General features: G+C 45.4%; 1 protein-coding gene across 1 annotated transcript in view; it reads left to right on the forward strand.

Moving 5' to 3' along the window:
- Positions 1-4,629: 4,629 nt before the first annotated feature.
- LOC310782391 (uncharacterized protein) overlaps positions 4,630-26,575 on the forward strand; it is a 61,204-nt gene continuing 39,258 nt past the window's right edge. Inside the window, exons 1-14 of the mRNA XM_083643055.1 lie at positions 4,630-4,736; positions 5,521-5,547; positions 5,701-6,012; positions 7,803-8,087; positions 8,369-8,674; positions 12,036-12,320; positions 12,678-12,986; positions 16,010-16,303; positions 17,661-17,975; positions 18,059-18,355; positions 18,719-19,042; positions 23,757-24,050; positions 24,296-24,610; positions 24,755-25,054. Of these exons, the coding sequence (XP_083499181.1) occupies positions 4,676-4,736; positions 5,521-5,547; positions 5,701-6,012; positions 7,803-8,087; positions 8,369-8,674; positions 12,036-12,320; positions 12,678-12,986; positions 16,010-16,303; positions 17,661-17,975; positions 18,059-18,355; positions 18,719-19,042; positions 23,757-24,050; positions 24,296-24,610; positions 24,755-25,054 (3,724 nt within the window). The 5' untranslated portion in view covers positions 4,630-4,675. The remainder of the gene's footprint in view (positions 4,737-5,520; positions 5,548-5,700; positions 6,013-7,802; positions 8,088-8,368; positions 8,675-12,035; positions 12,321-12,677; positions 12,987-16,009; positions 16,304-17,660; positions 17,976-18,058; positions 18,356-18,718; positions 19,043-23,756; positions 24,051-24,295; positions 24,611-24,754; positions 25,055-26,575) is intronic.

Here is a 26,575-nt window from a genome sequence, read left to right on the forward strand (position 1 = left end):
CACAACATGCTGCCTATAACTTAAAAAAAAAAAAATCTGCAATATCGGCGCACCATATCGGCCGATACGATATATCGGTAATCGGCCAATATCGGCCGATAATATCGTCGAACCGATATATCGGTCGGGCTCTAGTTTGTATATCTCATTTTAAGTGAAACTAATGTTGAGATTAGCGTAGCTACATAGTTCATACACTGATACAGTATGCTAGAAATGTGAATAGTTGTATGATATATTTTACTATGTATAATGCCGGTGTAATCAGCAGCATCATTTTCTCTTGTGACAGTTTAGTGAAGGGGTCGGGAATATTTTTGATATGAAGTGTTATTTTTTAATTTGCTTGTCACTCAGTATGCCCAAGCTTTTTTAACTGAAGGACCTGACATTGACTACATTTACATGCACACAATATTCCACTATTATTCTGAAAATGACAATATTCTGAATTTGATAAGTGTCATGCAACAGCATATTTTGGTTGGATTTTCCGAATTTGGCCGTTTTCCAAATTCAGCATTTTCTGATTAAGACGAGGTATATGCCGATATGATTCGGGTTTTAGGAGCATTATTTGGACATGTATACAGCACATTCGGAATATGCGTCTCAATCAGGGTTTTTAGCATAGTTTGCAACGCATCTTGCCTGTTTGCGGTCAGCTGATGTGTGCTAGCAGAGACAATATAACTTCATATAAACCATCATCTCTAGCATGCGAAAAGAAAAGCCCACGTTTGTTTTTTATGCCTCTGCCGGCGATAGCCAGGCCGGAGGTATTATGGATCCGGGTTGTCCATCCGTCTGTCCAATGTTCGTTAACACGATATTCATTCCACCAGTGAACTACAGCTGGGGGGTTGGATGCTTTCCAATTTAAAGCTATGCATTTCCTAGCTACCAACAGGGCAAGATCTATGTATTTGCTTGCATATGTATCCCACCTATCAGACCTACAAGTTCCCAAAAGACATAGGGCCCTATCGTTGCATCGGCGCAGTTTCTAGGCCGAGCGGCAGGCGCAGATCAAAGCAGTGGGCGTGGACAGGCACACTTGATATCGTCGTGCTGGCGCTAGATGCAGCCCAAAGCATTACAACCACGCCTTTTAGGCGTAAAATTATGCACTGTCATGCTCATTGGATAAGTGCAATAAACGAATGGCACGCTTGCCTTTTTAGCTCCAATTCCACTGGTCCCGCAAAACCAGACGAAACCCAAGCCTCTGATCCCCCCCCCCCCCCACCTCCCTTCATCCCGTCTGTCTCCATATATCGGCTATTATTCCATATTATGATGCTTCTCAAACCAATCTAACTGCAGTTTAAATACTGCAAGCATGTAAATACGCTACACTATAGCAAGATCAAAGTGAAAATAATGTTCTATGCATCAGCTAGAAAAATATAGCCTATTAGATTGGTGAAAGTTTGTCCAGAAAGATATCATTTTCTCTCGCCTGCTGCAGGAAGGATGATGCACATAAATATAGCCTACATTATGTCAAGTCATTGCATAAATGTGTTTTTATTGTAAAACTAAATGTGAAATAGGGCCAAGTTATTGGAGGGACATCACAGTATAGCAGATGCCATTAGAAGCGCGTTCCGAAGCGCGTTCCGCTGTTACTTCTCTAAATCACGTTAACTCGACAAGGGGTATATATAGGCCCAGGAGGACATATATGTTTCACATAGGGTGGTGTTTTCATTTCGATGTTTTATTTGGTCCAATATTGAAATGTTGACAATGGCAGGCTGTGTTACCATTACACATTAATTTAGAACTACCTTTTATATCTATTTTGGCTCATTTGGTTGCTATTTAGTAGCGAAATGGAGAAACACAATGCATGCTGGGAACTCAGAGAGAGAGAGAGAGAAGGGTGACAGAGAAGAGGCAGTGAAGGCACAGAATAGGCCTGCTTTTCAAAAGCGCAAAGCGCTAAATGTACGCCAGGTCCCAAGATATCACTAGGCTGGTATTTAGCGCCGACACGCCCACTTTGGGACTGCGCCACGCCCATTCGGCCTAAAGCGCATTTGGCAGCCTAAAGCCTATTGCTATCTTGCCGAAACAGGCGCAAGGCACGTTTTTTTGCGGTTAAGGCCCGTAATAGCGCCGATGGCCTGTGGGAGAATAGAGCCCATAGGGCCCTATCTTGGTACAGGCGATATCCCCTATTTGCGCTTGCGCACCTGTTTGTGTGCCTTAACAATAGCAGTCTGCCTTGCGCAAGTGTCCAGGTATTATGCAGAGTTTTGCACCCCCGCCCGGCAGCAGCTAAGCGCATCCCCACCTCACGGGAGCATATTGTAATGATTTATACAGAAATGTAACTGTTTAAAAGTTATATAATTGTCTGGGTAGACGTGACCTCCATGTTTTCTAAGTTAAAACAGCCCCGAAATATGGTGGAGATGCAATTCTTGGCGGGGATGCGGAAACGTTCACAACACCTGCCGCAGGCGCAAATTAGAGTCGTGTCAAATCATCTGCGCCCCCAAATGCCAGCGCAAACGGGATTTGGGCGGTCTTAAGCACCAGAATTATTCACAGGTGTGGCCAGGCAATGACTGGGCGTTACATCAATCAAACCAATCAGATCCCCGTCCCGTGTTTTTGCGCAAGGCATGCAATATGTTGTAATTCTCTCCATGCGTAATAGAGTGGACTCACTCGTGCCGAGGACAGGGAGAGATGGAGAGAGGTTATTGACAGATCGTCTGTGGTGCCAACGACCCTCCGGGTTATGGGATAGGTGAAGGTGAATAGCCTATGTCCATTGTCCAACAAGTTTTCTCAATTAATTTCCCTCTTTGCGATGTGATAGAAGTTTCTCAGTGAGTTATAGTTGATTGCCTCACTGAATTATCTGCTAATACCCAATTTTAGCAGCAGAATTTTATGTCCTGGCGTGGCAAGGCTATGCGTAATGACATATCCAAAAGGAATGTTACTCTGCGCGGGGTCAGCTCGCCATTCCGAAGTGTCGGCATTCCGATCATTGACTTCTATGCTTTCGGAGAGGCGGCCCTTTTTATCTCCAAAAAATGTTTCGCCAAGAGGTTAGGTTCTGGGGGAGGTTAGGGTCTGGGGGAGGGTTCTTTCGCAATGGCGAGACAGATCTCAATTTTGTCGGAATGCCGGTATTTCGGAGTGCCGACATTTCGGAATGCCGAGGTGTCCCCACTCTGCGCTGCGCAGCACAGAGAATATGGTGCTTTTAAAAGCTCTTAGCGCAAAGTAATTGCACGCTGCTGATGATAGGATAATGGCATCTATCCCCACATTTTTGCGCCGAAACGCCTGGTTTGGCATGTGGCACACCTATGTCATTGTCCAGTACAATTATAACAGGCATGCGCTTGTGCATGCCCCCAATTTGCATTGCGTGCGGCTTTAAACGAGGGCAAAACCAGTGCAGACACTAAATTACCTCTTTTGCAACGATAGGGACCATAGGCGAGGTGAAAGGGGAATAGATACATGTAAACAATGTGATATTATCTTGATTACAGAGTTACAAAATAAACAAAGTGGATCACATGACCAAAACATATGAAAAAATTTGCCTTTTTGTTTTTTACAACGCCAGCAGATAAATGACATCTTGTTCATTTTATTACGTTTCTCTGGAGGAACACCCTATGTATAGTTCACTGTATGTACCATCTTAAATAAAGCTAACTTATGTCTTAGGTTCAAGGAACATTTATGAAGTTTCATACAAATATACGACCAATCCTCTTGCTGTATTTCAATATGGAGATCTTGTTCCCGCTTCTGTCTTACATTGTCTGTATTTACCATTAAACTTCCAATAAGAGCTTTGTTAATCCTTGATATAAATGTTCTTGTTCTTTTCCCTATTATTTAATATAACATCAATTTCTGATGGTTTGGGTTCTTGAAGAGAACCCTGCTCAGTATTAACTAAATTTCTTATTTGAAAAAATCGAAATAGATAATAAAAGAAGGAACTCCATATTTATATTGGATTTGAGAAAATGAAATGAAAGTTTACGATGGGACAGCCAGGGGCACCGCATGTTGACCTCAGCCAACAGGAAGCTCTTTGCTCTGCGTCGCCTGAAAAAATGTGGTGTGCGAGACCCAGAACTTGTTTCCATCTACACAGGCTACATGCACCCAGTGCTGAAATATGCAGCCTCCGTCTGGCACAGTTCCCTGACTACAGACCAGGCAAAAAGGCTGGAAAGCATGCAGAAACGGGCTTGTAAAATAATTGTTGGCTAGAAGTATTCAGGGTACCTAGAGGCTCTCTGCACTCTGATTGTGCACTCTATCAGAGAGACACACTCAACTGTGTCTTGGCTTTGCCAGAAAGCTGCTAAAGTCCAACTTTAGAGCATGGCTACCCCCTCCACCCCCCAGGGAGGAGGTCGCAGGTCGCCAGACAAGGATTTTAGAGAATTGCAAATTTTATTCTTTTAGCACATTATTTGATTTTATTGTTACAGCAAAATAATTCAGTGTTGCTAAAGACAATGGTTTTGATCAACCTGTAAAATTGCTGAAATAAACAACTTTCAATCTTTTTTGCATAGTGTAGTGTTTTCTGTTCTGCTTTTCATCCCGGTCACAGGATTTGTGCAGTTTAGAGTTTTGGACCTCTGTTGCAGGATTTGCTCCACACTGAGGACACAATATGGTCTTCATTTCTGCTATAAAGACCAAAGAAATGCATTTTCTTCTTTATCTGTCAATAGGTGAGTTTTCATTTTCTAATGTTCATTCAAAATATTAAATTCTCCAGCTAAAAGATATAACGAATACAGTATATTCAAAATAGCTAAGTTTTCCCCCAAAATTCCACAAAATAGTGCAAAATGTATACATACATTATTCTCATCTTTCTTTACTTCTTTTGTTTGTTTTGAGGTTAACTGTTTTTAATGATGCTCCTTCAACGATTAGTAGCCTATACCCGTTTCTGGCCTATCTTGATGAGGTCAGGGGCGACGGGTGAGTCGCGGACCCCTTGCGCGGGGTCCCACGCACGGCATCTCTTAGAAGCACAAGAGCACCTTATGTGGCTGGTAGCTGGTTATGTGGCTGTGTGTGTGTGTGTGTGTATGTATATATATATATATTCTTTTTCTTCCTTTTCCTTTTTTTTCTCTGTGTCTGGGCCTGTTTTTGTTTTATTTCTCCATGTGTTATTCTGAAAAATGTTAAAATGTAAAATAAAATATATTAAAAAACTATTAGTGGCCTATGACAAACGTTATTTCAAACTAAACTGCTCAAACAAGAACAACACTATATGATATGCATATCATAACTTTTCACATTATAAAATCATTTAATTTTAAGCTTAAATAAAATATCAGATGTTCCAAATTCCACAGGGTAAGCAATGATAGTCATAGCAGACATGTACGTCGGCTGCTGTGTAGTGTTACAGTGTTAAAAGACAATACTGTTTAAATGACTCATGACCAAATCTGAGTTTGTTGTCCATTTATTATGGCTCTCTGACTTCTGCTTTAGGTCTACTGAATCTACCACTGTTTACAGGTCAGTAAATTCCCTTAACTTTCTACAGCTAAAACCTATATGCATAAATCATCACCCGACTTGTGAAAGCCCAGGCTTGAAGACAAGTACTGAGTTCATGGTGACATATCCAATACAGCTATTATTGCTATTTCTGATTTTGAAATTCAACAGATTCTCATCAAATTAAACTGGTCGGGCCTACGCGGTGCTCTGGTAGAGTGGAGGTCTTCCACAGGCACAGCTGGGGATCGGTGTGTGATGATTTGTGGACCTTTGACAATGTTAAAGTGGTGTGTAGAGAGGTCGATTGTGGGACACCTATCGAGGCCAAAGCAGGGGCTCACTTTGGAAGAGGACAGGGACAAATCTGGCTGGATGATGTTGAGTGTACTGGCCACGAGACTTCGCTCATCGAGTGCCGACATAAAGACTTTGGTCAAAATAACTGCAACCATGGTGAAGATGCCGGTGTCGTCTGTTCAGGTAAGACGTTATAACTTTGGACTGTGGGTTTATTTGCTCATCTTATGTCAGTACTTGACATACCCAGACTCTTGCTTGTCCTGTCATGAGATTTGCATTACCCATAGGATACTGCTCAGTTTGACTCACACTGTAGCCTGCTTTTATTTCAGGTTGTCAGGATCAGTGGATCATCTGACCCAGATCAGATCAGTCAGACCCTATTGGTTGCAGACAGAATCCAACACAGAAATGCCTACTGAGGCCAATCAGAAGGAAAAGCTGACACACACAAAAATCAAAGCACAGATTTAAATAAGGATACAATAATTTCCTAATCAAATTGTGTGTTTTTATGCAAATAACCACTAGATATGACAAGAACAAAATAAAAAAGTAACCTTTAGAATATTGGACAGTTTACACTGACTTCAGGACGGTTTACATTATTTTTTCGATGGTTATTTGCGGTTATTTTGGTGAATGTAACGCAAAAGTAGTGTAATAAGTAACAAGTCACTCTACACAAATGAAAGTAACTAGTAATATGTAGTATATTACTTTTTTTAATTAGCTTGCCCAACGCTGTTTATGTCCGTCTGTCTGTCTGTCTCTGGACAGATTTTGTTAGCATGATAGCATCAAAACCGTGCAAGATGCAGTCACAAAACATTACAGGTGTGTAGTTGACATCAGAATGAAGGCCGAGTTCAAAAATGCATCTGATCCGAGAGGGCGGGCTGTACCCCCCTACATTAGCCCCCACTTTACACCCCTGGCCCACATTCGTTTTAAGTCGCAGGTGTCGCGGCTGGTGTGATGGAGCTTTAGGTGTGAAGTGTTCCTTGCTATGTAACTTAAGCCTTTAAAGAACTCATAAATGACTTTTCTTTTCTTTTCGTTCAAATATCTATATGCAGTGCACCTATTTAATAATGTATGCAAACAAAATCACAAAAGTCTAATTTCTTTAGTTTTTCACACTTTTTCACATCAAAAGTGCATTTTTCAAGATTTCATTGATAACAGTAATGTACAGTTTGCTGACGTCACCTTGTACTATCAAATTTCTACCCCATTTCAACCAATCATATCACGACATGCAGCTGTCAATCAAATCTTCATTTCAGGATCATTTTCTCTTCCAAATGAAGTAGAAAATGGCGCCTAGTGCCTGTCATCTGCAGAATTCCTATCCCATAAACTAACTACTAACTTGGCCAATTGTTAGAAATATGAACAAAAAACAAAAACTATAATCTCTAAGAATGCAAAGAAATGTAACTGGCTCGTTAAAACGCGCATTCCAGGGATATCGTATTTACAGAAATAGCGTAAAAGGCACGCGCTTGAGAGCGTTTGAGAGCGTGGTTGTCCGGGGTCTGCCCTCGGAGATTCCAGGCGGGCGGGCAGCACCCATTCATCGGATTGTCCGCTCCCTCCGCACGAAGCAGCTGGCTGCCTGGTACTCCGCGGATCCCACTCACGTAGCACGACAAAACGCTGAATCCCACTCGATTTGGGGGTGGAACACGCCATGATTGACCAATGCCAAAGCCAGTCGACAGAATTGTCAAATCAAATCATCGACATGATACTATGACCCGCCTCTCAATTTGTCATCTCAGACAAATTATGTTTTCAGTCTAAAACGGACTGCGACGCACGTGACGATACGGGTTCAGTTCGACTTTAAGAATACACAAAATTTTAAAAGGTAAAAAGCAATCCTGCACATTCTATTTAATTCCGATTGTCAATTCTTGCATTATTGTTGAGTTTGTTTCATTGTCTCTAAATGTTGTTTGCAGAGAATGTCAGGCTGGTCAGTGGGACTACTCGGTGCTCCGGTAGAGTGGAAGTCTACCATGATGGCCAGTGGAGAAGAGTGTGTAATAGTGATTGGGACAAGGCAGCGGAAGTGTTGTGTGTAGAAATGAGTTGTCCTGGCATTCAGCCTGGATCTCCATCCTTTGATGAGGGAAGTCAGATGATTGGAGTCGAAACAAGATGTTTAGGAAATGAGAGCTCTCTCGCACTGTGCAGCATTCAAGAAGTCAATGGAAGCTGTGTGGATGCTCCTGTTGTCTGCAAAAGTATGTCACCCTTGTGTAAAAAGCATTAAGTTTGTTTTTGAATTGTAATAAAAACATAAATAACGGTAATTGAACTTTTAGGAAATTTATCTCATCTGCAATAATCTAATGAGAATTTGCAATGACTGTAAATCCAATAGGTCTGTCCAAATGTATGTGATTACATGGTCTATTTTTTTTAACTGAGTAACATGAGATATAGAATCAGACTGAACAGTACTGTATTTTAATGCAAAATGAATATGGATATTTTGTTACTAACCGACTTTTTAACCTGGCAGACTATAAAGCAGTTAGGCTGGTCAACGGACCTAATCGATGCTCTGGTAGAGTGGAGGTCCAGCAGAGAAAGAGATGGGGAACGGTGTGTGATGATTACTGGAGCATTGAGGACGCTGATGTGGTGTGTAGAGAGCTCGATTGTGGGGCAGCTCTCGAGGCCAAAAGCAGGGCCCATTTTGGACGTGGACAGGGAGACATCTGGATGTCTCATGTTCAGTGTACTGGCAATGAGACTTCACTCACCGAGTGCCCATATAGAAGCAATTCATGCGACCATGATGAGGATGCCGGTGTCATCTGTATAGGTAAGACATTAAGGGCTCTATCTTCCCAATGGCGGTAATTTTGCGTTAGCGTCCATTTTGCGCTGGAATAGCGCCACGCAAAGCCCTAATTGTGGGCGTGTCGGCCCGCTGCGCTTCACGTCATCTCAGCGCAAACCTCCATAGGCATGTTTATGCCCATAAAGGATTCACAAGGTGAGATCACTCCCCTTAAAAGCCACAGCGTCATCGCCATCACGTCACCAGCTTCTTTCTTGCTGAGAGCAGAGAAACAGCGAGAGAAAAGAGAGAGGGTGAGAGAGAGAGACAGAGTGAGAGAGAGGGGAGAGAGAGAGGGCCGCTGTGCAATTACGCAGTGATGTCCCAAAGCGTGCGCTTACTGTAATTAGACGTTTCGTTCATATAGGCTATAACATAGGCCTACACATCTAAAAATATTTGTTTCTTTAATAGGGTAGGAATGTGTGAGATTTTACTTCTAGCCTATTTCAATAGCCTGTGTCAGAATTGTCCACTCTGGTTAAGCCATTGACTGTGGTCACGCCATCCGCGCTGTGGAGAAGCTGGTCTTGCATGCGTGCAATTGCAGGGAAAGAGGTTACTGTACTGGCCGGACACTACGGGTCGGTGCCCTGGGTGTTTTGGGCCGGCCAGGGTGGGGAGAGGCAGCTTGGCACAACACCGTCACAACTTTCTCAAAAGCAATCTACTGTTACCTCACACCACAAACCTGTATGGTTGGGAATTATGTAGCCTAATAGAACCATGACAGACGAATTCTCATTTTTAATTAAATCAAGGTGTGTTTTTTCTGCAATGTAGGCTATAGTTGAAAATCAACATGGCATTTCGAGGAGAGAAGAGTGTGTGCAGGCGCGAGGAGAGTGACATCCATGCCGTGCGTAAATGTATCCAAGCAATTATTTCCTGCACTGCACGGAGAATACTGTCTGCGCTCAGGCTTACGCCTGGCGTAGTGGGGTTGTTTGCGCTAAGACCAGCTATTTGCTGGCGTTAAAATTGAGAGCACCCAAGGCCCCTTTTTCTAACACATTGTGCTGGAACGCCTATTTTGGAATGGGCAACACCCAAACCTCTCTTTGCGCTCGGCACATACCTACGGTATCTTCCCCACAGCGCTAAATGAGACTGCGCAAATGCGCAACACAGATGATAGGCTAGAGGCCCACCGACACGCCTGGGCCACGCCTACACCTGTGTCATCCCAGCGCAAAACTGTACGGTGGAGGCAGGCGATAGCTTAATACACTGGGAAGATAGCAATAAGAGGTGCGCAAACGCAGCACAAACGATAGCGGCGTACAACGATAGGGCCCTAAGGGTTTTATCGTCGCAAAGGCAGTCATTTTGCATTAGCGCCCGTTTTGCGGTGGAATATACCACGCAAAGCCCTAATTGTGGGCGTGCCGGCCGGTTCCACTTGCCGCCATCTCGCGCAAACCTCCATATAGGCGTATTTATGCCCAAAACAGTATTCACAAGTGTAAGATCACTCCCCTTAACAGCCACAGCGTCACTGCCGTCACGTCTGCGACAGCAGCTTCTTCCTCGCTGAGTGCCGTGGCCAAGCAGAGGGACAGAGTGAGAGAGAGAGAAAGAGAACGAGAGAGGGAAGAGAGGGAGAGAATTGGAGGATGAACCAGTTAAACCATTAGAAACTATAACGAAAATTGGTGCTCATGGAACGATCCATTTGAAACACACCAAAGGGCTGCCGCGCAGTTACGCAGTGAATATCCACATGGTGTTATTAAGTCCCAAAGCGTGCGTTTACTGTAATTAGTCGTTTCGTTCGTATAGGCTATAACATACACATTTAAAAATATTTGTTTCTTTAATAGGGTAGGGATGTGTGAGATTTTAATTCTAGCCTATTTCAATAGCCTATATCAGAATTGTCCACTCGGGTTAAGCTATTGTTGCATGGTGCAATTGCAGGGAGAGAGGTTACTGTATAGCCTAGTACTGTGCCAGCACAACTTTCTCAAAAGCAATCTACTGTTACCTCGATTACACCACAGACCTGTATGGTTGGGAATTATGTAGCCTAATAAAACCATGACAAACGAATTCAAATTTTTAAGGTGTGTTTTTTCTGCAATGTAGGCTATAGTTGAAAATCAACATGGCATTCTGAGGAGGGAAGAGTGTGTGCATGCGCGAGGTGTTGGAGAGAGTGACATCCATGCTGTGCGTAATGTATCCAAGCGAGGATTTCCTGCACTGCGCGGAGAATACTGTGTGCGCTCAGGCGTACGCCTGGCATAGTGGGTTTTTTTGCGCTATAAGACCTGCTTTTAGGTGCCGTTAAAATTGAGAGCACTCAAGGCCATTTTTTCTAACACAATAGGCTGGAACGCCTATTTTGGCATTGGTAACGCCCAAACCTGTGTTTACACTCGGAACATGGCAATGGTATCTTCGCCAGAGCGCAAAATGACACTTGCGAGAGGCAGATGATAGGAGAAGAGACGCACGGACACGCCTGGGCCACGTCTACACCTGTGTCTGTGCTTAGATTCCAGCGCAAAACTGGATGGTGGAGGCAGACGATAGCTTAAGACGCAGGGAAGATAGCATAAGAGGTGCGCAAACGGCTGCGCAAACGATAACGCCGTACAACGATAGGGCCCTAAGATTGGACTGTGGGTTTATTCACTGATCTTATGTCAGTACTTGACACACCCAGACTCTTGCTCATCCTGTCATGAGATTTCAACCCGTTCTCATTCCGAGCGCGTAGCATATTGACGCTTTGTCCCGTCCCTTGTGCGTCACTTGTTACTAACATGGTACCCTTGAGCAACCCATGAAACGACTTGGGCTTTCCGACCAAACTCAATGTAAACCCATGGAAGTAATCTTTGACGCTTATGGCAACTGCTCCCCCATTAGCCTAACTGCTCCAGCGCTACGTTGTGTGTGTGCGCGCGTGCGTGCATACGTGTGTGTGATTCGATTAAATCTTATGACGTGATAAGATCATGCATTTTTGCACCGCGCGCACCGCTCTCTTCAATGAGGAAATGGAAATCCAGACCTTGTAGAAAAGTGTAGATTTTTGGGGTTAGGGTTGAAAGTAATGTCAACCACTTTCTGAACGACACAATTACTCACATAAGACCCTAAATTTAATAGTTAGAAGGTTTTTGTGGATTTTGGTTTCCAGGGACTTTAAGTGTGAAGTGTTCCTTGCTATGTAACTTAAGCCTATGTAAACACTTACAAATAAAGTAATTTGTAATTTAACCCTCAAAAACTTAAAGGTAAAAAGCAATCCTGCACATTCTATTGAATTCTGATTGTCAATTCTTGTATTATTGTTGAATTTTGTTTCATTGTCTCTAAATTTTGTTTGCAGAGAATGTCAGGCTGGTCAATGGGACTACTCGGTGCTCCGGTAGAGTGGAAGTCTACCATGATGGCCACTGGAGAAGAGTGTGTAATAGTGATTGGGGCAAGGCAGCGGAAGTGTTGTGTGTAGAAATGAGTTGTCCTGGCATTCAGCCTGTATCTCCATCCTTTGATGAGGGAAGTCAGATGATTGGAGTTGAAACAAGATGTTTAGGAAATGAGAGCTCTCTCGCACTGTGCAGCATTCAAGAAGTCAATGGAAGCTGTGTGGATGCTCCTGTTGTCTGCAAAAGTATGTTATCCTTGTGTAAAAATATTTTTTAATTGTTTAATTGTAATAAAAACATACATACCGGTAATTGAACTTTTAGGAAATTGATCTCATCTGCAATAATCCAATGAGAATGTGCAATTACTGTAAATCCAATATGTCTGTCCAAATGTATGTGATTACATGGTCTGTTTTTTTAACTGAGTAACATGAGATAGAGAATCAGACTGAACAAAACTGTATTTTAATGCAAAATGAGTTTAAAATGGGAATTCGAGTCATATAGAAATGTTTTCACTGATGGTGGAATACAAATTCAAGTCTTTTCTCTTTTTGGATATTTTGTTACTAACCGTTATTGACTTTTTAACCTGGCAGACTATAAAGCAGTTAGGCTGGTCAACGGAAATAATCGATGCTCTGGTAGAGTGGAAGTCCAGCAGAGAAACAGATGGGGAACGGTGTGTGATGATTACTGGAGCCTTGAGGACGCTGATGTGGTGTGTAGAGAGCTTGATTGTGGGGCAGCTCTCGAGGCCAAACGCGAAGCCTATTTTGGACGCGGAGAGGATGACATCTGGATGGCTCATGTTCAGTGTACTGGCAATGAGACTTCACTCATCGAGTGCCCATATAGAAGGAATTCAAACTGCGGCCATGATCTGGATGCCGGTGTCGTCTGTATAGGTAAGACATTAAGATTGGACTGTCAGTTTATTCACTTATCTCGATTATGTCAGTATTTGACCCACCAGAGAGATGCCATTCCACGTTTCATTACTCATAGGATACCGCTCAGTTTGAGATAGGACACACTGTAGCCTACTTTTATTTCACATATTGTCAGGATCAGATCTGACCGAGACCCAGATTCATCTGATTCAGAGGCCTAAGGATCGAGCTCAGATGCCTGATGAGGCCAAACAGAGAGAAAAACTATGATGAAAATAAAAAGAAAAGATTAAGAGATGGTAAAGAAAAATTGAAGTCATACAGACAACAAGTAGCCTACACAGAATCCAAAGGCTAAACTCTGGAATTAACTAACATTTAATAATTGAAAATAACTAAAGTGATATTATTGATTAGGCTTCAACTTAACTTCAACATATAGCAGCTGTCACAAATATAATGATTTCCTCTTACGTAAAATATGCCCATGTCAGCACTGTGAGCAAAGAAATGCTGAGTAAGAAATTGTTGAGGAAGATATATAAAAGACTGTTCATGCAGGCCGGAGGCTTCTTCCTCTTTTTCATTATGAACTGTTTGAGTTGCTTTTTCACTTTTGAGACTTCTGCATTTTTTATTATTTTTCTAAATTGTTGGAGAGAAGCCAAGTATGCAAGTTTTCTCTTCTTATTTTCTATTAGTGTACAAACCCAGAGAAGAGTATTTAGGTTCATATACTAAATGTACTTTAATCTTTCTATTATGCTAATGGATTAACAAGCATGGAAAGAGCGTTCATGAGGTCACAGTGACCTTGAACTTTGACTTTTGACCCGAGTTCAGAGTTCTGATCTGGGACCTGTCCGAACCCTCTCTGGTGCTCCTCTATCAGTCACCGTATCAAACCCATCCCATATTAGACTAGAAAAGTGCACTCGGTGGAGTGCAGATCCCCGCCAGGCCCGCGTTTTCCCTCAAAGCTCACCCATAGACCATGTGTGTGACAAGACATCGCCTGAATGTAATGTGTTAGTGATGTTGTCATACTGAGATGCTATTGTAAATCATATATTATTATTATTGCCTGCTTTTATTGTAGTGTTTTGTTTACTATTCATGATGGGTTTATTTTATGTGTTGTCACCCACGTACAGGTGACATCTAAAGACAGAGGGAAACACATGTAACTTGCTGAAGCAGCTGTAACGTTAGCTAGGTAACGTGGTGTGGCTGCCATGAGGGCGGGCGCAAGAAGCAAAGTGGTTGCTGTCGTTAGTGAGGTGCGTTAAACCCACCGTGACAGTCCGTGTCCCGGTCAGCAAATTAGGCAAGAAGTCAAGAAGGCAAGAAGTCTCATAAATCCATAGGCAGGGGCAGTCAAAGAGTCCTAGAAATCCATTTCACGACTGGAATCACAGATGAAAATACACTTTTATCCAAAGCGCTTTACAATCAGTAGATAGTCTACATTCACCCATTCATACACTGATGGTGGGAGCAAGGAGGGTTAGGTGTCTTGCCCAGGGACACAGCGACAGCAGCTGGGAGGGAACGGGGATCGAACCGCCAACCCTTGCATCATTGGCCTACCCGCTCTACCTCCTGAGCTAAAGCCACCCCCTACCATTGCACTGACACAGATGCTGTAAATGTTCAAATTCCTCAGCATAGTAAATCATTGTATTGTATCTCTCAAATCTAGCAGTATTTTGACTGGTTATTAGCAAAGCTCCCAGGTTAATGACTAAAGTCATCAGCAATATGTACTAACGTTCTAACCTACAGTACATGTCAAGAGAGCATACGAGTAACAAATTCTGATGAGCGATGCACATGCATCGCTCAGCAGGCCTGTGTTAGCTAAGGCCAAGGTTAGCTAAGCACCATTGAGCAGACTGGACTGGTGAAAATGGTAAAAACGTACCGTGGTCGGTAATGGCGGCAGAGAAGTTGTTTCTCCCATCTGTTTCTCCACTGTCTTGAACTCACAACAGAAAAAATAAGCAGCAATCTGGCGTAACCATACACACCATAAGGAAGCTAGACACTTTTAGTTTCAAAATAAAAGAGCCATGAGCGCCAATGTATTACTGCATGACTCACTAAGGGTTAAAATTGACTTTTTGAAGCCACAACATTACGTTAATTTAAAACAGGTTTCTATGCAAATGTGTTCTTTATTGTATTTGGGGTATTTCGGATGACTGTTGCAATGGTACACTTTTATTGTGAAATTTGTAACGGGAAGTTTCGGTTGTATTCTTTCTGACTTAACCGTGAGCAACAAAGCCAGCCAGACAGAGAACACACAAAACACACAGAACACACGCACAGACGCACGCACAGGCAGCGACAATCTCATAATCTCCTGGCGGAGATAAACAATCTCATAATCTCCTGGCGGAGATAATAAACAACTGTGATTGGCCCGACTGTTTTCAGGTCGGGTGGAAATCTGTCTGAACGGGAGGGGGGCCAGTCTGCCAGAGCACATAAGACATGAGCTCACAGATCCGTCAGGCTCGCTGTAACCTCTTGAGATCTTTGTGTGTTTGCTTGACTGTTTGATGTGTCCACCAAAATGTTACACCATGGAGTGCAGAAGTTAAAATAAAGGAATGAGTATAACACTGCAATCTTGATGAGCTGCTGGTATTGACAGCATGGAGCAAATGGAGTGGTGTTCCTTCATGAAATCCTGTAGCAATCTTCCGCGCGTGTGATCAGGGATGACATCATCACTGATGATGTCAACCGTGTTTACACACACCAAGTTGTTACTGAAGGGAAGACTGTTCTTGCATCTGCTTACGTGGAGGCAGACTGAGAAGGAAGGAACGTAAAGCAAGTTATTGCCATAAAATCGATCCAAACAAGAAGCGCCACACAGTGGACTAATATGTTACTGGAACCAAATAATGTCCCCAAAGCAGATGTAGGCATTTGTGACTGTTACAACATTCAACTGAATTCTAATCATCAATTCTTGCATTATTGTTGAATTTTGTTTCATTTGTCTCTAAATGTTTTTTTTCCAGAGCATGTCAGGATGGTCAATGGGACTAATCGCTGCTCTGGTAGAGTGGAAGTCTACCATGATGGCCACTGGAGCAAAGTGTGTAATAGTGATTGGGGCAAGGCAGAGGCTAAAGTGTTGTGTGTAGAGGTTGGTTGTGCGGCTCCTGACATTCAGCCTGCATCACCATCCTCTGATGAAGGAAGTGAGATGAGTGGACTCAAAACAAGATGTTTTGGAAATGAGAGCTCTCTTGCACTGTGCAGCCTTCAAGAATTCAATGGAAGCTGTGTGGATGCTCCTGTTGTCTGCAAAGGTATGTCATCCTTGTGTAAAAAGTATTGAAGGTTATTTTTTCCAATTGTTTAATTGTAATAAGCATATATGGAAGTGAACTTTTAGGAAACTAGAATCGATTCCTAGGCTTATGTGGCCTCGCCCGCCCTGCAGCTCGCTCGCTGCGCGGGCTTGCATGCACAGCCCGGCCACTGCGCAGCCCGGCCCGCAGCTCGGCTGCTGCGTGGCCTCGCCTGCTCCATTGGCATGCGTAGTGCACAATTGCCCAACTCCTCATCACTGATGACATCACAATTGCCCAAGTGACCATCACTGATGACATCATCCAATGTGGGGACAAAAATCGCAGAGAAAGAGTCAGAACCCACTTACATAGTGATAATATTACTTAGTAGCACTTTGGCTAGGGGGTAGGCTGGGGGGATGTGGGTGGGTTAGGGAAGGGTTAGCGGTACGACCATTTTCCATGTTGAAAACAATTCAACGCACCGCCACCCCTGGTTCAACCTTACGCAGTTGTCTGAGCCGGAGAAGAGGAGGCTGCTCGGGGTATTCTACATGGGGCGTTGCGACGTCTTCCGCGTTATTGCGCGGTGTATCGGTGGAGGACATGTGCGCTGCGGCCTCATGGTCCTCTCATCACACGTTTATTAGGTACTACAGTCTTGACGTGTCAGGTTCGCGCATGCGGTACTGTCAATGGCGAGAAGGTAGTGTCGTTGCCTCTCCAAATGCCACACAGTTGGGCATGGGCGATTCGCCATGCGTCCGTTGTTCACCGATGCCTCTCGGGTCGCTCTGAGGAGTTCTCCCGGCAGCAAGGGCGGTTGAATTTGGCACTAGAGTGAGAGCTTGAGTTCGAAACGAAGTAAAACGTTAGGGTTGTGCTACAACCCAGGTTTTACGAGTGAGAACGAGAGCTCTCACTACCCAGCCTTGCTGCGTCGATGCGTCGTTGCGCAGGCGGGCTGGAAGAAGGAGTGGCCTCCTGGAATCTGGGTGGACGTGACGTCGTCACGGGGAAAGGAATGTGAGTGGCCGCCTCAGTTCCAGGGTTTCGGTAGGTGGTTCGGTTTTATATAAAGATAATCTTTGGAGCAAAAATAATATTCTTCCAGTGGCTGCGTGCGCAGCGAAGATGGCACTAGAGTGAGAGCTCTCGTTCTCACTCGTAAAACCCGGGTTGTAGCACAACCCTAACGTTTCTAGCACTCAAAACCTCCCCTTTTTTTCTTTTAATTACCACTGGCTCTCTGAAACACACAAACTAGCAATGAAAACGCTTGCCGCTGCACCATGTGTGAGATAGGGCACAAGATGTTTATTGATGTTTTGTTACTGACCATGCCCTTTTTGTTGACTTTTTAACATGGCAGAAGGTAAACGGCTTAGGCTGGTCAATGGAACCAGTCGATGCTCTGGTAGAGTGGAGGTCTACCATGATAAACAATGGGGAACAGTTTGTGATGACCAGTGGGGCATGGAGGACGCTCAAGTTGTGTGCCGAGAGATGGACTGTGGGACCCCTTTGGCAGTCAAGGACATGGCCTACTTTGGCCAGGGCAGCGGTCCTGTTTTTATGGACGAGGTTCAGTGTACTGGTCATGAGAAGTCCCTCACTGACTGCCCGCGCATTGATTTTAGGGATAATGACTGTGGTCATAGAGAGGATGCTGGTGTTATATGCTCAGGTAATACAGCTTCTACTCCACCTGTTAATTTCTATTTTGCAGGTGTTTTCTGTCATTTCATTGTCTCTCAATTTTGTTTGCAGAGCATGTCAGGCTGGTGGTCAATGGGACGAATCAGTGCTCTGGTAGAGTGGAAGTCTACCATGATGACCACTGGAGCAAAGTGTGTAATAGTGATTGGGGAAAGGCAGAGGCTGAAGTGTTGTGTGTAGAGGTTGGTTGTGCGGCTCCTGACATTCAGCCTGCATCACCATCCTCTGATGAAGGAAGTGAGATGAGTGGACTCAAAACAAGATGTTTTGGAAATGAGAGCTCTCTCGCACTGTGCAACCTTCAGGAATTCAATGGAAGCTGTGTGGATGCTCCTGTTGTCTGCAAAAGTACGTCATCCTTGTGTAAAACAAGTATTTGTTATTTTTTTTATTTCTTAATTGTACTAAGTGAACTTTTAGGAAGTTGATCTTATCTCCAATAATTATCTCCAAGAATGTGACATTAAATCCAAGATGTGTCCAGCATGGTCTGCATTTTTCTTAAACTGGGTAGCATGAGATAGAGGCAGAGAGAGAGGACTGAACAGAACTGTAATTTAATGCAAATATGCACAATTGAAATTTGAGACATTTTGCAAAAATGTTTTCACTGACAGTGGGATACAAATTCAAGACTTCTCTTTTTCAAGATCTTTTTTTTTTATGTTTTGTTACTAACCATGCTGTTTTGTTGACATTTTAACTTGGCAGACAGTAAACCGCTTAGGCTGGTCAATGGAACTAATCGATGCTCTGGTAGAGTGGAAATCTACCATGATAAAGAATGGGGAACAGTTTGTGATAACAGATTTGGCATGCAGGAGGCAGAAGTTGTGTGCCGAGAGATGGACTGTGGGACCCCTATGGCAGTCACGCACAAGGCCCACTTCGGCCAGGGCAGCAATTGGGTTTGGATGGACAATCTTCAGTGTACTGGTGATGAGAAGTACCTCCCTGACTGCCCACACATAGGTTTTGGGGTAAATAACTGTGGTTATCATGCTCAGGATGCCCATGCTGGTGTTATATGTTCAGGTAATATGCTACAGCTTCTACTATATTATGTTACACCATTTTCCAGGCGTTTTCTGTAATTCAGTGGTCCAAACAGCATGCCGAAGGGAGAATTGGACATTTCTACCAAACTCATCCATCACTAATGCAGACTGAGTTGGACAGCCAAGAAGCAGTTTTCTGTTTGCATCTGTATGAAATACAGTGCAGATTTATGGTGATGAGTATCCAAACCATTTCCAAAACATAAAATTAATCCAAAGCGATTTCTCCGTAATGTTTTAAATTTATGGATCTGTGCTGAATGTCAGAGAGAAAACTCTTGGATCTCCATTGGCTTGCACTAGCATCACTCACAGGTGCTCTCAACAAATGAGAACACATGGTCTAGAGTATTCTTAAAGGAAAAGACCACTCTGTTTCAGAGTTTTTGTCATATCACTCTTATGGTGTAGGACCTGTCAGTATCTAACTATAAACAGGTTTCCCAATAGAATTGTGAGAACCAAGACTCTATGATGCCGTACTGTACAGTTTATTACTGAGAGTTTGTCTGAACTAATTACATGCACATTTATGTTATAGTAGGAGCATCAGTTCAGCATACTGTCATACTGTAATTACCTTTTCCATCTAAATTGCTGTTCCTCTTTTTGGGGCAGTAATAAACATGCACCATACCATACTGTACCGTACCATACCATACCTACCATACCCTACTGTACCATACCATAACTACCATACCATACCATACTGTACCATACCTACCATACAATACCTACTGTAAGGAAGTTTGTGTGCTTGCCTTGTGTGAAGTGTGAAGTTGCTGGATCTTAGGTAAGGGCTCACAGGCAGTGATCGATTAGAACCACATAGATGTCTTTCAGGCTAATTTATTTATTTATTTATTTAATTTATTTATATCAGGCAGGAGCAGTATACAGAGTGGCATACAGGTTGCAGAAAGGGAACAGGACCATACACATCATAACAGAACAACACCTTTTATACCCCCCCACATTCGAGGTATGACACCGTTGGTGATGTCACAACGTCCGGGGAGGTATGACATCATCGGTGACCTCATAAAGTCACGTCTGCCATCACAGTCAGCCTAGACCGTCTGACATCGCTGATGACCTCACAGGGGAAACTCTGACATCACCGATGACCTCACGTGGTGAACTCTGACATCATCCTCGATGATGTCACGGCGGTGACATAATCATTGCGTCGTTTGCGCCTTGGTTCGTGGGCGTCAATTGCCCCAAGAACAGGCCTGATGGTGGGCCATTATGGAGCATTTTCTACAGCCGCCCTTAGATTCCTGGGGGGAATCTGTATTCTTCCAGAAATGGTAGAAATGGCCCTCCAGTCCCGCCAGGTATAGGCAGGGCTCGGTTGATTAGTCTGGCAGTGAGGGGAGCTGAATAAGCTTGGCCACCGGCCGGGTGTAGGTACGGGTCTACACTTTGTTGTCCAGTCCAGGGGAAAGTTTGGTGACTGTCCCCATCGGCCAAAGTGTGCGCAGGAGCTGGGGGTCTACCCAGCAACTGCTGAAGTGAGGGGCCTCTGGTGGCTTGAGTTTCCAGTTGAGGAAACTCAGCTGCGTGAGGTCAGCGCAGGAGCTGCGCAGGAGCTGGGGGTCTACCCAGCAACTGCTGGAGTGAGGGGCCTCTGGTGGCTTGAGTTTCCAGTTGAGGAAACTCAGCTGCGTAAGGTCAACGAGGAAGCAGTTTGTCTGCCCTCATTCGAGGGAAGCCTCGGCCTTACTATAGTCCTCGGCCGTTAGTGCCTCGTTGGCCGCCCCGTGAAACGCCGGTGTGGTATCCTCGATGAGGGCACCGAAGGTCGTACACTCCTCCGGCATGGGGGGAGCCGACCTGCGGCCACAGTAACTTGCCTTCCTCAACTCCTCGCTATGATCCGAGGTTGTGTGGAGTTGGGGTGTCTCTGGCCAGCGATCTGGGCTGAGAAGATGGAAGGGGGGTCCGCCACCCCAACGGCTGGTGGTGAGTGCGGGAAGGGGCTTTCCCCGCGTAATGTCGACCGCAACAGCTACCTGCAGTTGCGGTAGCTCGTCCTCCCACTCTTCCCAGGCCTGCAGCAGTGTCTCGGGTAGGACTGGGTCATCCCAGTCCCGTCTCCTTTTCCATAAGTGCTGTATGAGCAGGGCAAGATGGATCCTCCCGAACTGATGGAGGGGCAGATTCCTCAGGCGGAATTTCTGCTGCAGGGCAGTGATGGGGTAAGGTTGCTCGCCTAGACCAAGGTTCGGTTCCGTAAAGGCTCTCTTGGTGCGATAGGTCTGCTCTGGGCAAATTACCGGCGAGACGATGAGGGAGACGGCCGCCCTGTGAAGCATCTGGGGCTCCTGCCTCACCGTCCGCAAAGGCATGCCCTCTGGCTGGCCTGTAAGGCCCAGCTGCTGTGCTGCTGAGTGTAGGAGCACGGTCCACTCTGAGCCGTCGTCCATTATGGCGTATGTGTCCAGCCTCTGGTCCCCATGTTGGGTCACCACTTTGCAGACCTTAAGGAGGGCATGACGGTTTCCCCATGGAGGTTTCCCAATGTAGCCCGTTCTTGGCTTCCTCTGCTCGGACTTCTTGGCATCCCTAGAGGCCTAGGCTGGAGTTGTCTCCATGAGCCCGTGCAGGGCCAGGAGGTGAATTCTGGGAATAGGTAATCGTGATGGCTGGTCCCGCCCTCTGGGGGGGTCCCAGCTGTCGTGTCCGGCTACCTTGTGGGAAAGGTTGACGCCGGCCGGCTGACTGTGCCCCGTGCTGTTGGTCCCAACGTTTGCCATGCCTACCTGAGTGTGGTGTATCCCAGTGGCGGGCACGGCTCCACTCTACTGCATGCTCAGGGTCGGCGACCTTTGTCGGCGGACGTGTCCTGGGTGCGGGTGTTGGTGGCATTGGCAATGGCCATTGCCCTTGTCTGGGCAGTGGAACAGGGGGTTCCATAGTTTGGGTCGTTGGCTCTGGAGCTGCCGTGCTGACCTGACCCTGGTCGTGGGAGGTGCGGGGCACGGGTGAAGTGTTGAGCCGGGGTGCGGGCACCAGTGAAGTGGGTGGCGCCCTCCGGGGTGCTAACCCTGAGGCCGGTACGCATGCCTGCCTCTGGTCTTGGGAGGCGAGAGGCACAGGTGGAACTGCCGGATCCCCGGCAAGCAGACGGGCGCGAGGCCGGGCTGCTACGTGCTTCTGCTCAGCTTGCAGACGGGCACAAACCCGGGCCTTGTCCAGCTCCAGCTCAGCTTGCCGCAGGCGTCGGCTTCTATCCAGGCGGCGGGTGATCCGCTCTCTAGCTTGGAGGGCCTCCGCCTGGATCTGCTGGACTTCCTCTTGGGCCTGTTCTTGGGCCCGCTGGGCGTCAGCGTGGGCCTGTTCTTGGGCCCGTCCTCGGGCCCGCTGAGTCTCAGCTTGGGCCCGTTGTGCCGCTCTGGTTTGCTCGTTCAGCCGGTTGTACTCCTCATCAGCTTCCTCCTCCTCCGCGATTTGGCGGTGAAGGCTCTCGGTCGCCCATCACGCCACCTCCTCCTTGTAGGCTGCCACTCGGGCTGAGGAGGGAGAGTGGGCGGAGGCGTTTGAATGTACGGTTGACCGTGAGCTGGCGCTAGTGTGTCGCGATGCGCTATGGTGTTTCCGGTGGCTAGCGCTATGGTGCTGATGACTCCTGCGCTCGCTGGGGCTGCAGGATACATAGGCGTCGCTGTCTGGTGGCAAGCTTGATGGGACCTACCAGTGCGTTGGAATTCCTCGCAGTATTCAATGATGTCCTGGTTGGTGTCCCTTTGGCACGCGATCTTATGGTCGAACTCAGCCCTTGTCTGGGCTAAATCGGCCCTTGCCTGGGCTATCTGAGCAGGGAGTCGGTTTTCCTGGTGGCTGCGGGTGAGCTCCTCCCCCGGTCGGAACGTCTGGGAGTGTAGGGGGACCGGCCCCTGACTACTCGTGGTGTATCCAGATGTTTCGGACCGCTGGGGAAGGAATTGCTCCTCTGGTTGGTGGGGTGCCGGATCCAGAGCGAGCTCACCTGACTCCCGTGACATCTCGGAGCTTCGTAAGTCCTCGGATCCGGCTCGAAGGACCAGTTTGTAAGGAAGTTTGTGTGCTTGCCTTGTGTGAAGTGTGAAGTTGCTGGATCTTAGGTAAGGGCTCACAGGCAGTGATCGATTAGAACCACATAGATGTCTTTCAGGCTAATTTATTGGGAATATCAGGCAGGAGCAGTATACAGAGTGGCATACAGGTTGCAGAAAGGGAACAGTACCATACATAACAGAACAACACCTTTTATACCCCCCCACATTCGAGGTATGACACCGTTGGTGATGTCACAACGTCCGGGGAGGTATGACATCATCGGTGACCTCATAAAGTCACGTCTGCCATCACAGTCAGCCTAGACCGTCTGACATCGCTGATGACCTCACAGGGGAAACTCTGACATCACCGATGACCTCACGAGGTGAACTCTGACATCATCCTCGATGATGTCACGGCGGTGACATCATCATTGCGTCGTTGGCGCCTTGGTTCGTGGGCGTCAATTGCCCCAAGAACAGGCCTGATGGTGGGCCATTATGGAGCATTTTCTACACCTACCATATACTGTCCTGATGCACAAGAGAATATGTCAATGCACACACGCACACACCCAACATCAATTTGCTTTTCCTTCAACATGGTTATTGCAGATGCCTTTAATTTCCCTGTTCCTTGGTTTCCAGATAAAGTCAGGCTGGTCAATGGGACTGACCGTTGCTCTGGTAGAGTGGAAGTCTACCATGATGACCAATGGGTAAAAATGTGTGGAGATGGCTGGGGCACAAAAGAGGCTGCGTTGGTGTGTAAAGAGGTTGATTGTGGAAAACCTGAGAATAACTCAGTAAATCCCCACTTTGGTGAAAGCAATGCCCTAAAGGCGTATACTAGCAGATGCTCCAGCAATGAGAACTCCATCACACAGTGCTCACTTCAGGTCAACCCAGGAAGATGTGAAAATGCTGCTGTTTCATGTTCAGGCAAGACATTTGTTTTGATAAATACTTTTATCTGTTGGTACATCAAGAATGCATTAATCATTATTGTTCACAAATCAAGATGAATTGAAATATGACAATTTTCTGGATGTCTTTAGTCACCTCTTTGGTTATTTCTGCTACGTGTAATGTCTAACGTGAAAAGAGCTATTGAAAATATGATCAATAATTATCATAGCCTGATTTTAGATTCTACAGTCTTTTAAAACTAGAAAACCTTTCCTCAGGCAATCCGAAGATAAGGCTGCTCAATGGCACTCATAGATGCTCTGGTAGAGTGGAGATCATCCAAGATGGCGAGTGGGGAACAGTGTGTGATGATCAGTGGGACATCAGAGATGCTCAGGTGGTGTGCAGAGAATTGAACTGTGGAACAGTTCAGAAAGCCAAATCTTCAGCCTTCTTTGGTCAAGGCCATGGAATAATCTGGTTTAGTAATGTTGAGTGTTTGGGTATTGAGAGTTCCCTTGTGCACTGCCAACACATCGTAGCAAGCACTCCTCCATGTGACCATAGTGAGGATGCTGGTGTGGTGTGTTCAAGTAAGCCCCTTTATTATGTAATGTGCTGTGATGCTGTTCATATCATCTTTGAATTAACTCACTAAATATACAAATCTGAACATGCAGTTCCTGTGTTAAGTTATGTTACTTTGAAATGTTGCTCTGCTCTCCTTTGATTTCTAGATATGATCAGAATGATCAATGGGACCGACTACTGCTCAGGCAGGGTGGAATACTTCCATGGTGACAAATGGTTGCCAGTATATGATGTTAACTGGGACATACATGAAGCTGAAGTGGTGTGTAGAGAGACTAATTGTGGAGATCCTGTCACGGCCTCAGGATCATTTGGTCAGAGCAGTGGGCTGAGAGGGTACACCATCGCTTGCGGTGGTAAGGAGGGCTCTCTCACACAGTGCTCGCTGAGAGAATTTGTCAAGACCAGCCCCAATCATGTTGGAGATGCAACTGTTGTATGTTCAGGTGAGACTTTAGAAATATCTAAGGTAGTGCGTCCCAAAATGTGGGCTGCAGCCCCCTGGTGGGCCCTGCAGGTGGGCCGCTAGAGGCATACCAACACTTCCGATTTTCGAGGGGGTCTCCCTATTTTTAACCCTTTCTCCCGTTGTGCTCCTCCTGATTGGTAATTTCTCGTGTTAATTTCCCGATTTCATAGTGATATTACAAATCAAATGGATGTAGCAGCCTCAGGTTTATAAAGACAGAGTGACTGGTCTATCTTGAGTGAGATCTGGTATCATATGGAACTAGATGACCTAAGCCTAAGGCATGAGGCATCCATTGGTACTAACCATGTCTAGCTTCTAGCTTCTCACCTCAAGATATCTGAATGAAAATGGTTCTATGGGTACCCACAAGTCTCCCCTTTCCAGATAAGATAATTTTGACAAGAGAGCATAAAGTGGTGCAGGTGCATTTGCCGATATCCTATATCTGTCCATGGAAACATTTAAATAACATTAATAGCTTCTGGATTGATTTTTTTATGTTTTCGCTCATCATAGTTTGTCCCATCCCAACAAATATCTAATCTCATGCAAACCCCTCTGATGAGTAAGGGGGAGATGTTGGCGTTGGCAATTGGGAATATTAATTTGCCCTGCGTTTCTGTATGCCCGCGTTCACATCTTCCGTTTGAGAAATACAAAATATATATCCTGGTAAACCATACTGATCATGTGAAGTCACATTACATTTCGTTCTGCCAATCAGTCTGGCCTCCAGCCCGCCCCTAGCATTTCCAGAAATTATTAAGTACATGGGCCAACGAAGGCCCTGCCTCGTAGCTAACCATATAACCGTTTGACCATGTAACTGGCTAATCTGGGACACCGCTGGCAAAACAGCATTGTTCCGAAGCAACGAGCTGTAACGTTAATGTTAGTTGAGTAAACAGAGCCATAAAGTGCAGTAGAGATAGTACGCACCAGCGGAGTTTCTCAGCGGAAAACCAAGGACACGGAAACAGTCTCCCGGAAACATGTGCGCCAAAAAAAATCCTAATCCTCGATTAATTTTCGGATGCAAAACTTCTGTATTGGCTTAAAATATGTGATACTGTGAATCCGCAGAGTTTCTACAAGAAATTCTTTGAAAACTTTGTTTGGTACGTCCATCTTTTGTTTTGTTGTTGATTTTTTTTATCATGTTTCCGGTGCCTGTTTCCGCTCTAGGGCGGAAACAGGCCGAGAGGTGTAATTCAAGGATAATGGAAACCCCTGAGCCTGGTGACGCGAAGTTAGGTTTTCGCTGTTCTTCCGAGTGGATTTGGATTGGATTTGGCGATACCGATTGGCTGAAAGAGTTGGATGTCAAAGCAAGTACTCCCGCCCACTGAGATCGATGTGGGCGGGCTGATCCACAGAATGAAACGGAATGTAAATTAACGTGATCAGTATGGTTTTAACAGGCTGCAAAATATATAGGCAAATAATCTTAGTCTTGCGTTGATCAGAGTTGTGATTAAAGCATTTGGAGGCCCTC

This window comes from Poromitra crassiceps (genome assembly GCF_964638095.1).
Source record: "Poromitra crassiceps genome assembly, chromosome: 9".
Lineage (NCBI taxonomy): Eukaryota > Metazoa > Chordata > Actinopteri > Beryciformes > Melamphaidae > Poromitra > Poromitra crassiceps.